This window comes from Dreissena polymorpha, chromosome 6 (assembly GCF_020536995.1).
Source record: "Dreissena polymorpha isolate Duluth1 chromosome 6, UMN_Dpol_1.0, whole genome shotgun sequence".
NCBI classification, from domain to species: Eukaryota; Metazoa; Mollusca; class Bivalvia; order Myida; family Dreissenidae; genus Dreissena; species Dreissena polymorpha.
This window is the reverse complement of record NC_068360.1, coordinates 98,342,789-98,359,049: the sequence shown is the minus strand read 5'-3', so window position 1 is coordinate 98,359,049 and position 16,261 is coordinate 98,342,789. Positions and strand designations below refer to the sequence as shown.

The window sequence follows — 16,261 nt, the reverse complement described above, 5'->3', positions numbered from 1 at the left end:
TAGAGTCCGTGGTTTAATTAAAGGGGCCTGTTCACGTTTGGGTAAATTGACAAAATTAAAAAAAAAGTTGTTTCAGATTCGCAAATTTTCGTTTAAGTTATGATATTTGTGAGTAAACAGTAATACTGAACATTTACCATGCTCTAAAATAACCATTATATGCTTTTTTGACGATTTAAAAACCCGAAAATTATAAAGCGTTGCAACGCGAAACGAATTAATAATTTGGAGAGTTCTATTGCTGTCGTTATATTCTGTGAAACTACGAGGATTGCTTATATTAAGTATAAAATACATCTGGTATTGTGTCCGGAAGGTTGGCCGAGTGGTCTATGTGATAGACTTTTTACTCCAGGACTCCAGGGGTCAGTGGTTCGAGCCCTGCTGAAGGTTATTTTTTTCGTTTTTTAAATTTTATTCTTGATTTTTTTACTGGAGCTTTTTATATCTAATGTTTACAGTTATCAATATTAAGCATTTTATGACAAAATTCAAAACATGCCAAAATCTGTGAAAAGGCCACTGAAAGTGCAGTTTGAAGGGGACCAATTCAGTTGTATAAAGCCTGAATGACCTAATTGTGACGCGTAAACTTATTCTCCCGATTTCAAATCACAGAGGCTGCCTCTTCAGTCAGAAATTGCGAACGTACATTACACAGCACATTTCTTACAGTTGTAACTCCCCATGCATAGCAACGATGTTCTTAGCATCAATCGTTCGAAGTTCACAGATTACTTTTAAGTATAAGCTTAATGGTAGATTTGTTAGTAAATACACATACATGAGTTGGCATTATGAACAACTGAAAATGATGTATTATCCGGTAATTGAATATTTTGGGTTATTTTAACCCGATATTCATAAAGATGCAAAAATAAGCATTCACATAAACAATCATATTATAAAACCAATAATGCAAGTCATTGATAGAGTTGTGTTCGATAAGTAAGACTATTGTTTTTTTACTCTGGAGGCCACTCGTTATTATATTGAGTAATGGGTACCATGATGCTCGTTCTATCCAAAAACTTATATTCTGACGTATACGACATTATTTAGGAGGATGTGTCACTGTCAGGTTATAAAATATACACTCTAAAATTTTGAACTCATTTATTTATTGCAATGATATAACTGCTTTGGTTAGCCTCCATCGGCGTTCCGCTGATTCGCGGAGAACTGCAAATAACGTGGCAATAAAACTACAAATACTCTTTAAATTTAAATACGTATTTTCCCCCTTTTCGCTGCAATAAAACGAAGGGAAAATACATTAATACCCTTTTAAAACGTCTTTCACAAGATTAATGATATAATAATATAATCAGTGAAATTTCACGTCGTGCAGAACTGATCTCGTTTCACTCATTTCGGTTTACGGAGGTTTTACTTTCAAAAGAATTGACGTTCAAAGTGTTTGCATGTTGTTGTTTTTGTCAAACTGAAACTGGTGTATTTCTGTTTTTCTTACTTCCCCATGAATATCTTTCAATTTCAAATACAGAATGCTTTAAAATAATGAATTAAAAAAGCAGCATATGCTTGTATTTAGTGATAGCCCCAAAATATTCCACTATGTATTACCGTATTAACGTTACGAATAATTTTAAGTTTGATGAATAACAAACTATAATAAAAGTTTACAAAAATACAACATAAACATCGAAGAAATCATAGTTAATTCAATTGCAAATACTAGTAAACGCTTTAGGTTTTGTTGATGTGAAGTTAGTATTCAAATTATTCAAATTAGAAAATATCGGTTCGGTTTGAATAAGAAATCCTATACAAGCGCGAAGAAGAAACATGAATATGTAACTATAGGTATACTATAGACAACCTCAAAAATGCTTAAATGCTTTATAATCGCTAAAACCGAATATTAAAAAAACATCTCAATATAACAAGAAATATCTTTTTAAAAGGTAGTCGGCGTTAATGCTGACTTTGAAATAAAGTTTGCAATTTACGTTTCTAAATAAATAAATTGAAAACAAAATTTTAACTATTGTTTTTTTTTTAACTTGTAAGTCGCATATTCACCGCATGAAATGTGTGTTATCATTGTCAAACCACACATTAGTATAAGTGGATAAACATTATACTGCGGGAGTGCACATCATATGTGTCCTCACATGCTTTATTATGAGTATATTTCTTCACTATCGAAATACAATGTATATCGAATGTTAATATTTGATTTAAACGTAGTTTTCTTTCGACACATTTAAATCACACTTTCATAGGCGCGTTATGCGAAAATGGGTCTTATGCGTTTCGGCCAGCGTATCTTGAACCCAACATGTACATTTGCGCAGTCTGGTCAGAGGCGATGCTGTTCGCTATAAAATGACTCAATGTGTTATGGTCTAATTATGTATCTCCTGACCAGACTGAGAGATGCGCAGGCTGAGTGGGCTGTATATATGATGGGCGCATATGGAATAAGACCCATTTTCGCATGACGAGGGTCATACAAAATCTCATTGCGAATTGTAAATGGCACAATGCTCTTCGATTCAAAATTGAATGGAAAATAGCAAACTTGTAAATAAGGGCAGCCTATCCAGGTGTTCATGAACGATTTTTCAGACGAGCTGACCGAGTACGACAAACATTGTGGTTGGATAATTAAACGATTGTCCTCTTAACGTGACACTATACTATTTCGGTAATGTTTGTTTTCTCATCTTGAAAGCAAAATTGTGTTTATCGAGAGTTAATTAATTTTTACCCGGACGATTTTGTGAACGAGTACTTACCATGAAATTCTGTGAGATGGATTTTAACGCGTAATTGTAACCGGGCCACAATTTGTGTCGTTTTAACATACAGAGAGTAGTCCGGAATTCCTTACACTGAACAGTGCTACATCCTTTGCGCTGAGCACAGACACAGTGATGTAGCCAAAGTTCAGAGGTTTCATCTCGAAATAACCTATGAAATATTCGAAAATATTCATGCGTGTCTGCTGGCGTTATGTTAAAGTCATTTAAGGTGAAAAGCTGGGTAAAACAGCTGTGCCGAAAACGCGCATTAGTGCTCTATACCTCTGTTAAGATCAGAGTTGTTAGCACCGTGTGAACTGCTAGGGTAACAAGTAATGCATAAAGTACGGGTCAACAGGGCTGACTACATATTTCGTGTGTAAAAAATATTGCTCGCATATTTATTTATTTTTTTCATCAATTATCTTATTGTAAATTTTGAATTTGTGTATGGTGTCAAAAATCAAAAGTGTGTACATGGAATTTTAATAATGAAATTATACTCTTAGTGAGATAGGTATATGATATTCCAACAATATTCATTTAATATGATGATGATTGCAAATTGTCTTTATATGCAGTTCTAATTACCATTTTCATCATACTTTCTATGCTTTCAGAACGTCCAAAAAGGGATAAAAAGTGCACACAAATCTCGACCCGTGCGTTATGACACACTCTTTATAAATTTGAATGGCGTGTGTTCATTTCAAACTTGCGATTAATTGTGAAAAATGAGTTGCGTCTTAAATTATGCAATAGCAAAGCGAACAACTCTAGTGCCTTCAGCGCGTTGTTCTTTTGTTTGATTGTATTATATAAAAATTACGCAACAGAAGAGTATTTTGAACATGTCATTGTATAAGATTTGCAAATGCGGATTTGTTCTTACGACTGGTTTCAACTAAAATCTTAATCACAGTCAAATAGAGCTCTAAATCTAGTACCTTATATAGTGCATAACATAGCTGAATACGGCATACTGGTAAGCTGAATAAGTCGACTATTGTAAACATGTAATATCGAGCACATTAACTGCATACGCTCTCTTGCACATCCAACAAACATATCATATCGCCCCGATATGGGGATGTACGGCCCGACATAACCACCGCCATACTGCCGTCGTTCCAGTGCAATTTTAATCCGAGATTCAAAAAGCTCGGCCTTATATCGCGCCGGTGTAAGCCCAATATAGGAGGTTTACATTGGCATGGGATTTGACCAGCAACACGGCCCGATATCGGCAAGACATCGACACCGGCTTTATTGTCAGAGATTTAATAAGCTCGACCTGACATCGCGCCGATGTAAGCTGTACATCGGCCTTATACACGAGGTTTTCATCGGCATGAGATCGACCCTGCAACACGGTGCGATGTCGGCCCGACTACGACACCGGTATACTTCCAATTATTCCACAGCAATCATCCCGAGATTCACAATCTCGACCCTAAATTCTAATCATAGAGTCCCATTATAAACTGTAAAATGGCTATCTTTCAACAAATTGTTAACTTGTTCTTGCCTTTCCCTGATTGTGCATTCATCGTATCAGTTCAAAGATTATCCTTAATTCGAGAAAAGGTACGCAATGATACTTTTAAGAAAATTCCTTTCCCCATAATTCAGACACCCGCAGAAAACAGGGTTTCGACAGTGAAATGTCGACAAAAGCCCAGTGCCTTAATAATCGCAACACAAAACGTTCATCTTTCAACATAGTCCCAAAGGATATGCTCTGAAATGGTTCAGGCACACATGGGATACTGGAAAAAAAATCAAAAGACTTGTTTGCGATTTCTAAACTAGTTTTATACAAGAAGAGAAAAAGGGACTGCCACGGAGGGATATACAGTTATTCATCGGAATGTGTCTTAAAGGTTATATATTAACTACAAACAATAATACACTGTTTTTAACAATATAGAGTATTGCAAGTGATAACAACTGAAGATAGAATTTGACAGTTTAAACTTTGGCAATCATAACCTTCGACAAATAGATGCAAATGGATTATGATCAAATTGAGGATATTCATTATTTTCGGTTTATTATCTTTTTCAATTAACGAGTTTTCAGAAATGCGCCTATGTTTCACGAAGACAAGATTATCATTTTGTTATATAAAATAATACATGTAGTACATACATCGTTTCTCGCGTAACTTGTTTTTGAGGTAATGGTAATTGGTTTACTTTTCAACTAAGCCCTAGTAATGAGTATCTCGATTGACGCAGCGAACATCATTAACAGTTGATAAAATCATAACAGTCGCATAAATTAAATATGTTCAATGATTGCATTATAACAAAACACATATTGAAATGACGAATGTTGACAAATTTCTTCGGTTGTTCACTTTAACCAAGCGCATGAAAATGAAGCATGTTTGCTTTACTTTAATTTGTCAACTCGATTTCACAGGGAATACTACGGTGGCATAGAGGGACATTCAATATACTACGGTGGCATAGAGGGACATTCACTCCTCTTTTTTTAAATTGCACACGTTTTTATTTCTATCTCGTGGCAACGACTTACTATCTCGTGGCCACGAGTTAGCTATGTCGTGGACTCATGTTACTAAGTCGAGGCCACGAGATACAAAAACGAGGAGTGCAAAACTATATAAAAAAGGAGTGCAATTAAAAAAAAAGAGCGATTCAGTAAGTAAAGAAGGGTGCATTAAACAAAAGAGGAGAGAATTTTAGCTATCTCGTGGCCACGAGTTAGTAAGCCACTCAAATTTTGCGTAACATGTGCAAATATTCTGTACGCATATATATAGCTGGCCAAAGCGGGCTTTTACTGTGATGAATACTTCCTTTTGTATAAAGATCACCATGAACGACCATATGGAACAATTTGATTGGCTGACTAACTCGTGGCCACGAGTTAGCTAAGTCGGGATCTCGAGATAGCTCAAATTCTCTCCTCTTTTGTTGATGATTACTTCCCTTTGTATAAAGATCACCATGAACAATCATGTGGAATAATTTGATTGGCTGACTAACTCGTGACCACGAGTTAGCTAAGTCGGGATCTCGAGATAGATAAAATTATCTCCACTTTTGTTTAATGCACCTCTTCCTATATTTACTGCACCGCTCTTTTTCAAATTGCACTCATCTTTTATTTAGTTTTGCATTCCTATTGTTTTCTATCTCGTGGTCACGAGATAGCTAACTCGTGGCCACGAGTTAGTAAGTCGTGGCCTCAAGTTACTAAGTGAGGCCACCACGAGATAGAATAAAGAGGAGTGCAATTTAAAAAAAGAGTGAATGTCACCTCTATGCCACCGTAGTATACACTAATATATATATATATATATATATATATATATATATATATATATATATATATATATATATATATATATATATATAGTTATAGTATGAGAAGTCCTCGATGAGAACAAGTCTCCAAAAGTTATCATGGTTTGAGAAAAATAACGCAATTGCATTGGTAGGACATTTTTCATTTTTTCGGTAATTATGTCTTAAAGCTCGAGAAACAACAGTCATTGAATTGGAAAAGTATTTAGAGATTTCTAGCGTGAAAAATCAATCAGGAACATAATGTAGGGTCGTATCAAATAATAAGTAATAGAGTGAATCTCGCGTTTTTAAATGGGTTGAGAATTTATGTTTCTGTACATTTTTAATGAATTTATAATCACTGAATCGCACTTCACTGCCCGATTTTAAAAGTAATGCGAAATAGAAATGTATGTTGAAAATAGCATATAAAACCTCAACACCCTGTAAAATAATCCATGAAATTTCAAAACATCCGGGCCTGAGCGCCACCTCGGAAGTTGCATTTGCTCATGTATTTTAGTGTCTCAAAAAAGAGGTGGCGCGCGAGAAGTTGAGTTTTATGAAAATTGTAATAAGTTTAAGCCAGTTATACATAGAGGATAATCTAAAGATACAATAAAATGATACAATAATAAATTCTATTTTGAAAGTTTTGCAATAGTTAATCGCCACTTTTACTGACATGAAAGCACGTGATATCAATAAATTGTGTAATGCACTTCATTATGAGTGCACTATTGCTAGCCCTGATAGCTCGTAGACAAAAACAGAAACAAAAATGGCGATGCGTCAATTTGCATGTTGGACTGTCATAGTTATATCGGGACCCGCGTAGCTTTCATGTCGTTCATTATATTTATGTTGTTATTGCGCTGACGGTGTTAGCAATTATTACTTAAAGAAAAATAAACTGAAATATTATCAAGGCATACGAGTTTTTCTACGAATGTCAACATTTCCGACAATCATCATTGTTCGTGGTGCAGGAATGAAAAACACACGCTTATCTGACAACGATTTGGAAAAAAAAGTGTTATCTTTCAAACTGAAGCGCGAGGACATAAATATGTGTCTTTAATTATGTCGAAATAGCTGTAACTAAATATAAACGTATGTTGAATATCTTCAAACTAAACGATTGCTTATCATAGTTTCATGTCAACAGTTTTGCCCATTTCATTCATATTATCATGATACAAAGTCTCAAAATAATATACACACAGATCATTAAAGAAACAAAAACTAAAAATATTTGAGTATTTAAATTATTATACAAGTACATGTGCATATAAAACACTGCATTCATGCTTGTTTTCTTTCTGCCATTTTTATATAATGATATTATGATTCCAATATCAGAGGGTGAGGATTTTTTTCATGGCTCCTTGTCAATTTTTATATCATAAACATGATTTTATACATGTATTCGAATATATTGGGCTCCTGGGCCCATACACTATACAGGGTACGTTACTTCCACCTGTGATCTCGGCGGTCATTTTACAAATTGTTTTTGGTAAGCTGGTACCCGACAATTGTCCTAAAGAATCAGAGATAGGGTGACCATGACCATAGAATTTTTTTTATGACCAATCCTCTCATAGCCTGCAATAAAAAATGGCTTAGATACGCACACAAAACATACAAATGTACGGTCGGTCTTATTTGTTGAAAGAAACTACTTTTTAAGCATAATGTCAAGTTATTGTTTCCTAGGATGATTTCTGCATTAAAAACTTGTTACAGTGGTCATGAACGTTTTTTTTTAAAGATTTAGATTGCGTAGCAAAGGCTGACGTTTATTTTAAGATTTCTTTTGTATATTGGAGGAACGTTGGGATGATTTTCAAAAATGACTGCGTTATGTGATACGCTGTTTAAATCTATAAAATTAAGTTTCTACTGGTCTATACTAGTTTAAAACATGAAAGTAAGCAATAATTCCGAAGATCCACAAAAGCAGCAGAAACACACGACATATGTTCATTCTTTCATGTTGAATTTTAACGTCTTGTGCACGCTAACATCATAGTTATAAAGTCTATATATGACTGTGTGATTTCCATGTACACGCACGTTATAACCAGTCGTATACAAGTAATCTACAATATTTCGAGAAAGAAACTAAATGAAGCATACATATCGACAAATACAAGTTATCAATTCGTCAACTTTGTGACAAAGGCCAAAACAACGAGAGCTGCAAAAATCACGACGCTGCTGCTGGTTGTTATGGAAACACCGGAAGTTTGTTTTGACCTCACGGCGCAGGTCTTCAGTGTGGTAGGAGATGCATTCGGAATGCTGGCGTCAAGGATAAAATCGCTGAACACGTTCGTCCAGAAGTTCTTCAGGTTTCTGGCAACGGTAGCTCTGCAACAGACTTACAAGTTATTTTCAAACCTATCGCTTAAAGTAATACTCCATTTTTTCGGAACGGGAAATTTAATATTCCACAGAACTGTCAGTTTCGTTACTATTTGATGCAGTTTATTGGTCGGTAAAGATTTATACAGTTTTCACAAATATGCACTTTGATTAAATGCATATTGAAGTTTGATTATAAACATGAAGTTGATGGACATGATAATGATTAATATGATGATGGTGGTGGTGGTGGTGGCGGCGGCAGCGGCGGCGGTGGTGGTGATGTCGGAGGAGAAAGTCGGCAGTGACGGTTGCGACGATTCTGATTCTAAAAATCAAACAAGGGTTTAGAGGTTTCATAATATTTATTGTACGGTTTTGTTAGAAGTATAAACTCTACCTGAGATAAAGATGGCCGTTGGCTGTAGATGGCGCTGTCCAATAGAAAGTGCGGTCGTGGATATGCTCGTGCGAGTAATGCGCTATGGCGCTCTGGAATTAATTATTCGATGTTTTCACAAAAGTACATTATACATTAATTATTGTTTTTACAGCTGGTACTGAGCACATTAATCAAGCGATAACGTTACTTTGAATGCATTTTTATTGAAAACTTAATTTAACCGTAACTATGACATCAGGTAGATTGGACTCTTCTACATTTCCAATGAAATATTTTAAAAAGAGTATACCATTATAACGAACATGTTGAAAAGACATGTAGAACGTTGCTATGATATATTCAAAATGTTTGCATGCAATTTGATTTGCAATAAAAACAATTAAAACATGAACGTTGTTACATATATATCACTCAGCCAATTGATATCAACGCTCACCTATAGTCTCTTCGGTCAATGATTTCAATAAGATTTATTAATGATATTTGGAACTATTTTTTGTATTCATTAAACGTACCGCGGGTTTAGCAAAGCAGTCCATTGTTTTGAGGAAGTCGTCCCCCGTCTCAATAGAGAACGTTCCGACGGAAGTGTTCACGCACGTGACGGGCCTCATCTGCACGAACAAGCCTTCCAGGAAGTAGTGGCCGTAGATCTCAGACGTGTTTAGAACCACTGAAATAAGGATCAATGTAGTTGTAACACAAGGCAGAGAAAACGTGTCCGTTATTTAACGGGATAATATTAATTTACTGCACACTTCTAATTTTATATCAGGCTCCGCCCAAACGTTTTTAATTTAATGTCGCAGTTACTGAATAAGCTGATCTCAAAAGCAGAGAAATATTAAGAAATATTTACTAGATTTGCACTATCAGTGGAGCATGCGTATACTAAGGCCTACCGGGTTTAAGTGAGGTTAGTTGGAACTTACTTCCAAGATGGCGTCGTTTTCGGGTTGTTCGTGAATGAGTAGCGAATAGTTTCACCCGGTAAGCCACTTTGTATTTATATTTCTTTTAAATGATTACGCCATGTTGGCTCCAAAGTGTGTGCGGTTCCCTCGTGTATCCATCGACGTAGACGTCGGGATATAAAAGTTATTGAAGGAAAACCATCCACAAATCGGTTGTCTACTTACATAAAGTTCGAGAAATTGGATGTATAAATATCATCTCTTATAATACACAGTACTAACGCACGTGTTCATTAAAATCTATGTAAAATAAGTTCCTTTTCCCGACGCCGTTTTATCTCTTATAATTAATTTATTGCCAAAAATAAATTTCTAACCACCTCCCCCTTTTTTGGGACTGACTTCCTTTTAAGCACGTTTGTGGACTTGACTTCCGAATGACAACCAGCTCTTTCCTATGTTAAATAGCTTGACACGAAATATCTAAAATACTAATCGTTATTTTAGTTAGATTTTACTGTAAACATCCGCTACTCCTTCACGCTAAGCACGAAAACCACGCCATCCTGGAAGTAAGTTCAAACTAACATCACTTAAACCCGATAAGCTCCCGTAGACGCATCCCCCCACGCAACCCCCCATACTGAAGGTCTCTATTTTAAAATATAGTAGTTTTCATGCAACATTACTATGAACATTCTGAAGCCCGTTCTTAGAGTATTCTTAAACGTCCGCCAAATTTGAATCCAAGCTTAAATATACAAATATTTACGATTGGAAAAAGGTAAAATGTATTTAATGCTGTTTTAACATCGTCGGTGGCATATAACATCATAACGACAAAATAACGACGTCGTTTCGCATCATAGCAGTGAAAATTATCGATAACCAATGACATATTTCAACTTAAGTTTTTAATCACCGATATTTCCATACAATTCGCATTAAAGCATACAATAAAATATCGTAACACGTACCTTTAATGACGTCACCCGGAGAATATGACGTAGCGTTGATGGTCATGGTGAACGGGGACGAGTCTTTTCGGGCGTCAGCTCCGTGATCTAAAGGAAACATCTCCACGCAGGCCTCGATGGGCGGGCCGAGTGCGTAACCATGACAACAGACGAGCACCAACGCGAGGGAAATCAACAACCGTTGCATCGTGTGTATCATGTCAGGTTTTGTTCTGAAAAATGAAACTTAGCGGTTAAGAAATGCAATACTGTCCCGGGAAAACTGTATCGTTAAGTCATTTTAAGCATGGAATCGATTTCTTGAAGCCAAAACCACACAATTCTATTTTGCGAAATTCTCACGACAGCTTTTGGAATGCCAAACACGCGTATTTGAATGTGTCATACTTAGGTTGATGTAAGAAGGAGGTTTTCTGATTAAACTTGTGTGTCAATACGAAGTATAGGAGTATGGTTTGTTTTGGCTTTCAACAAATTGTAGGTTTCTATAAAATCTACGTATGAATGATGAGTCTAATTCAAATACAGGGATGACGCAACAAGAAAAGATCCCAACATGAAACATTAGAGGATAAAATCAAACTACATAAGATGCAGATGAAACACGTGCAAATGCAAGTTTCCAAGTAACAAAACGTAACAGAATGCCTAAGGAATAAGAGCAACATCATTATTTGTAAGTGCATTTTTTCCATGTAAAATCGTTTATATACATTTCCCCATATTGTTCGTGAGATATATAATTCGTTTAATAATGATACTGCGTATAGTTTGATTGGACTTTCTCATCTTGATATATCACCATGATATATGAAGTTGAAATCTTGAAATCCTTCTTGTTATGATATACTCTAAATATTTCTCCAGCGAACAGATGTTCATCCGTAAAAAAACGTGACCAAAATATAGTCAGTGCTGTTTACTTGCCTAGAATTCATAGCGAATTCTGAAATTTCAGGTTATGTATTTACGTATCAACTCGCATAACGTTGTTTTTTTGCCTTTCTTACGGCGAAATACGTTACGCAAAACTTTGTACAAAATACAAAATAATTAAAATCAGCGACCTTTATTCATAATCTTGCCTATTGAAGTAAATCCAGTATATTATATTGGTATAATTGGTATTATAGTATACTATATACTATATGGTATATTATATGCTCAACGTCGATTATATTTGGCGTAATCACTGGACAAAGCGCCCAACTGATAAATGGTTACTAATAAGTAATTGAATTTAAATATAATAGACGGTTTTAAAAAGTAAACGTTTTAAATACATAACAGTAAATTTAGCTCCGAATGCTCTTTCTTATATTGCAAAAAAAGTAATTAGTGTTGTATGTTCTTAAACGATACCAATCAGAACAGCACACAATTGTTAATTTTCTATTAAAAAAAACACACGAAAAATTAAAAATTAATTCTATTTTTAAAGGGGCCTTTTCACAGATTTTGGCATTTTTTAACTTATTCATTAAATGCTTTATATCGATAAATGTAAACATTGGATCGTAAAAGCTCCAGTAAAAAATCAAGAATAAAATTAAAAAAAGGAAAAGAACATTGCCCGGAACAGGTTTCGAACCAGTGACCCCTGGAGTCCTGCCAGAGTCCTGAAGTAAAAACGCTCTAGCCTACTGAGCTATTCCGCCGAGTACACGTATTGGACGTATTTTATACCTTATATAAGCAATCTTCGTAGTTTCACAAAATTTAACGACAAAAACAGAACTCTCCAAATTATTCAATCGTTTCGCGTTGCAACGCTTTATAATTTTTAGGTTTTAAAATCGTCAAAAGATGCATATAATGGCTATATTAGACCATGGTAAATGTTCAGTATTACTGTTTCCTCACAATTATCATAACTAAAACGAAAATTTGCGAATTTGAAACAACTTTTTTCAATTTTGTCAATTTACCAAAGCGTGAAAAGATCCCTTTAATAGATTTTACACAGAGTTTTAATTGTAAAGATAAGTTTGTTTTGTAACACCACACTGGAGACAGAACAAACTTGGTTAGTGCTGTTTATTTGGTAAATAAACACTGGTAAATTTGTTTTGTCAATGAAGTAATCAACCACCTTCGAGTAAGAATCGAAAGGACCGCGCGACTGCCGTAGCCAGGGTTCCGAGTTCTCTATTCGAACTATGCATATGATATGCAGATTAGCAAAATAAAGCTTACAATTGTGCTGTATGTAATGCAATAAACATGCATTGCTGATGTTGTAAAGACAAATTGCATTTCAGGTAATGAATGCATGTTCAAAATTTACATCTCTTAAATAACTTATATATGCAACAAGACGACATGATTAAACAATAATGCCCACTCCCCCGCCCTACATTAGTTCATGTTAAACAAACATATCTCATTAAAGTCGGGGCGATATCTGCCAATCATCACAAACCACCACAACACAACGCCATCATCTAGCCGACATCGGATTGATATAGGCATGTTTGCCGGGGATCGGACTGACGGACAATTGCCATATTTTACCCTAATTCACATTGGCGCAATATCAAAAATAATGTATTCAGGTAATTTTATTTTTCGAATTACACCCATTACTTAAACTTAAATAATACATTCTGTGACGTCGCATGACTATTCCGAAGAGCTGTGTGTAGATACAGAGAATGCTCTTGTTAAATGCAAACGTTAACCTGAATTTCAACATGCACGAAATATTTCGCCAGACCATAACCAGAGATGAAGCGGTCGCCGACGCCGACATTTGATTGAGTAGTATAGCCTGGACTATTCGATTAAGATTCGAGTTAATTAGGCTAATATAAGATGTATTATACATTCTTTCCGATTGTAACGTAATGACTTTTACTGAATATCATTAAACATAAATATAATAATTGAATTTCAGAACTTATTAATAGATGCTTAATTATAAAGAATATAATGTTGTAATAAAATCATAGAAATCCATTGCACATTATTATGTATAAATAAGTTAATTTTGGAAATTAAAAATACATCTTTTACCATAATTTAACGTGATAAATATTATTGGTTGTTGCTATATGTAAATTATAAATTATTAATAAATACCCATTGATTAATAATATAATACTTGAATGTTAGAAAATATTCTCACTGAACATATACACCTATTATTACAAACTTAAGATTAACAATATATATTATTAAATCATAAATAGAATTATAATTATTATAAGTTTTGCATTATAATATCAAAAACATATTTTCATAATTTCTTTTAAACAATTTCAGTGTTTTTAGAATATCGGAGAATGTTAGGTTAGAGTATATGTATATCGCATGACGGAAAATTTTAACATAACTATTTCCTTCCCTCGGAGGTTGAAATGTTAATTAATGTACTCGCCAAAAGGTAATTTTGTTGCATTTCGTTTTCATTAGACCACAGGCTTGCATATTGAGATATTGATTGTATAAGCAAATCAAATAGCCATTGAATATATTAAATTTCGACGCATTATAAGTGTCGCACTTCCGTTAATGCCTGTAATTTTATGAGTATATAAGATGCGTGAAATCACGCACAAAACACACTTGCGGCTAGGTTTTCAACGAAACTTGAGACTCGTTTTTATAAACAGAAATTGTGTCATAGTTTTATTTAATTCAGAAGGAAAATAAAAAAGTATTTGTAAAACTATTCCGAGACTTTTCTTATAAAGTTATACAGTTATACAGTTCATTATACAGTACATATTTACGGTACACGATTTATGTCTTTAATTTGATATGGTATTGAGTAAATAAGGTCACTGACGAAGAGAAATGCAACAGAACGTTTGCAATGCATAATATATTAACCATCAAATATAGCAAATTTGAATAGTTAAAGTAAGCACTTTATAAGTAACGTTTGTGTTAGTCACAATAAACTTTTCATATAATGCCTCATATATGCAAGTTTGTTTTTTCCGCGTCGGTGAAAATATACCAATCCCGTCGTGGGTAATTGTATGTTAAATACAGACATTTAAAAAAGGATCTATTTAGCGAAAGTGATGTACTATGTAAAAACATAATGTTAGCGTGTGACTTACAATACAGGTAAATAAAATTGCTCCCGTCCCCATCTTATAACATAATTCTCATGAAAATATATAAAAGAGTGAGCAATTAAATGTTAAGGGGGTGGGGGGGGGCGGCGTTTTCCACCTCTTCTTTTCGTATAACGTACATTTATGAGTTTATGAACAGTCGTTGAAAAGTAAAAAAAAATAAAGTAACAACAAATCTATCATGTGAGAAGACAAATGCAACTATTGCATGTTTGTATAATAAATAAATTGGAAATCATACCTCTTCGTCAAATCCTACATCGGTGTTTGAAATAAATGTTAACGACGAGTCTTCATGTATTTAAACAAGCCACCGAAAGCGAAAACTTTCACCCTTGAATAGATATCAGAGTCAACTGAAACCTGGCGATAGGCTAAGTGTTACTTTTTTCCAGTGCACTTCTTAATCCATCTGTTTGAAATCATCCCCCGTAGCAATACAAATTGCGTATACTGATGTATACAATGATTTAAAGGGACTTGTTCAAATATGTCAAAATTACAATTTTCAATCTTTCTGCAACTGATTAAACAAAAAGATAACTGCACACAAGGGAGTGAAATCACAATAATGGATCAGACTCAATAACAAATCAGATTCGTTTATGATTAATAGGCGTTTAACATTGATAAAATTATACAGAGTTGAAATAGCAAAACGACTGAATAATTCTGAATATTTCTGTTATGTTCGTTAAATTTTGTGAAAGCATGTTTATAAGTTGGGTGAAGTATTAAAAGCTAGTTTACGTTCAGCCTTTAAATAGAAAATATATCGGCTACACAGTTAATTGATTAAATTGTAAAATAATGCATTAAAGGACACACTTCAAAAATTGTACAAAGCAGCGATTAAGTCACTTCAAGATCGGTCCCAGAATAAGACATTAATCAAAGTCGTTCGCAAGCTTTTTGTGAAAAACCTTTTCGCAGATTTGCAAGTTAACCAACTTCGTCATAGCAATGTATGTACTCCGCCATAGCATCGTTGCTAACCGCCATAGCGTCGTTTGTATTTCGTCAAATTGTCGTTACTACTCCATCACACCCAATCTTAGAACTGTTACTACTTCACCATAGCTTCGTTTGTACTTCGCCATAGCTTCGTTTGTACTTCTTCATAGCGTCGTTTGCACTACGCCATTCCGTCGTTTGTACTTCGTAATATCGTCGTTACTACTCCATCATACCCCATCTTAGAATTGATACCAATTCGTCCGAGCGTCGTTTGTATTTCGTCAAAGCCTCGTTTGTACTACGCCATAGCATCGCTGTACTCCGCAACAGTCGTTTGTATTTAGTCATAGCATAGTTTGTACTACGCCATAGCGTCGCTGTATCCCGCAATAGCATCGTTTGTACTACGCCACGGCGTCGCTGTACCCCGCAATAGCGTCGTTTGCACTACGCCACGGCGT

The 16,261-nt window shown here is 34.8% G+C and overlaps 1 protein-coding gene across 1 annotated transcript; it reads right to left on the bottom strand.

Annotated features, from left to right (window-relative positions):
* Nucleotides 1–7,811: 7,811 nt before the first annotated feature.
* LOC127835168 (uncharacterized) lies at nucleotides 7,812–9,453 on the bottom strand. Its single transcript, XM_052361476.1, has 3 exons — nucleotides 9,380–9,453; nucleotides 8,862–8,953; nucleotides 7,812–8,467 (listed from the first exon to the last, which is right to left on the bottom strand). The coding sequence occupies exons 1-3, from the start codon at nucleotides 9,401–9,403 to the stop codon at nucleotides 8,254–8,256; spliced, it is 330 nt and encodes a 109-aa protein (XP_052217436.1). The 5' UTR covers nucleotides 9,404–9,453; the 3' UTR covers nucleotides 7,812–8,253.
* Nucleotides 9,454–16,261: the final 6,808 nt, after the last annotated feature.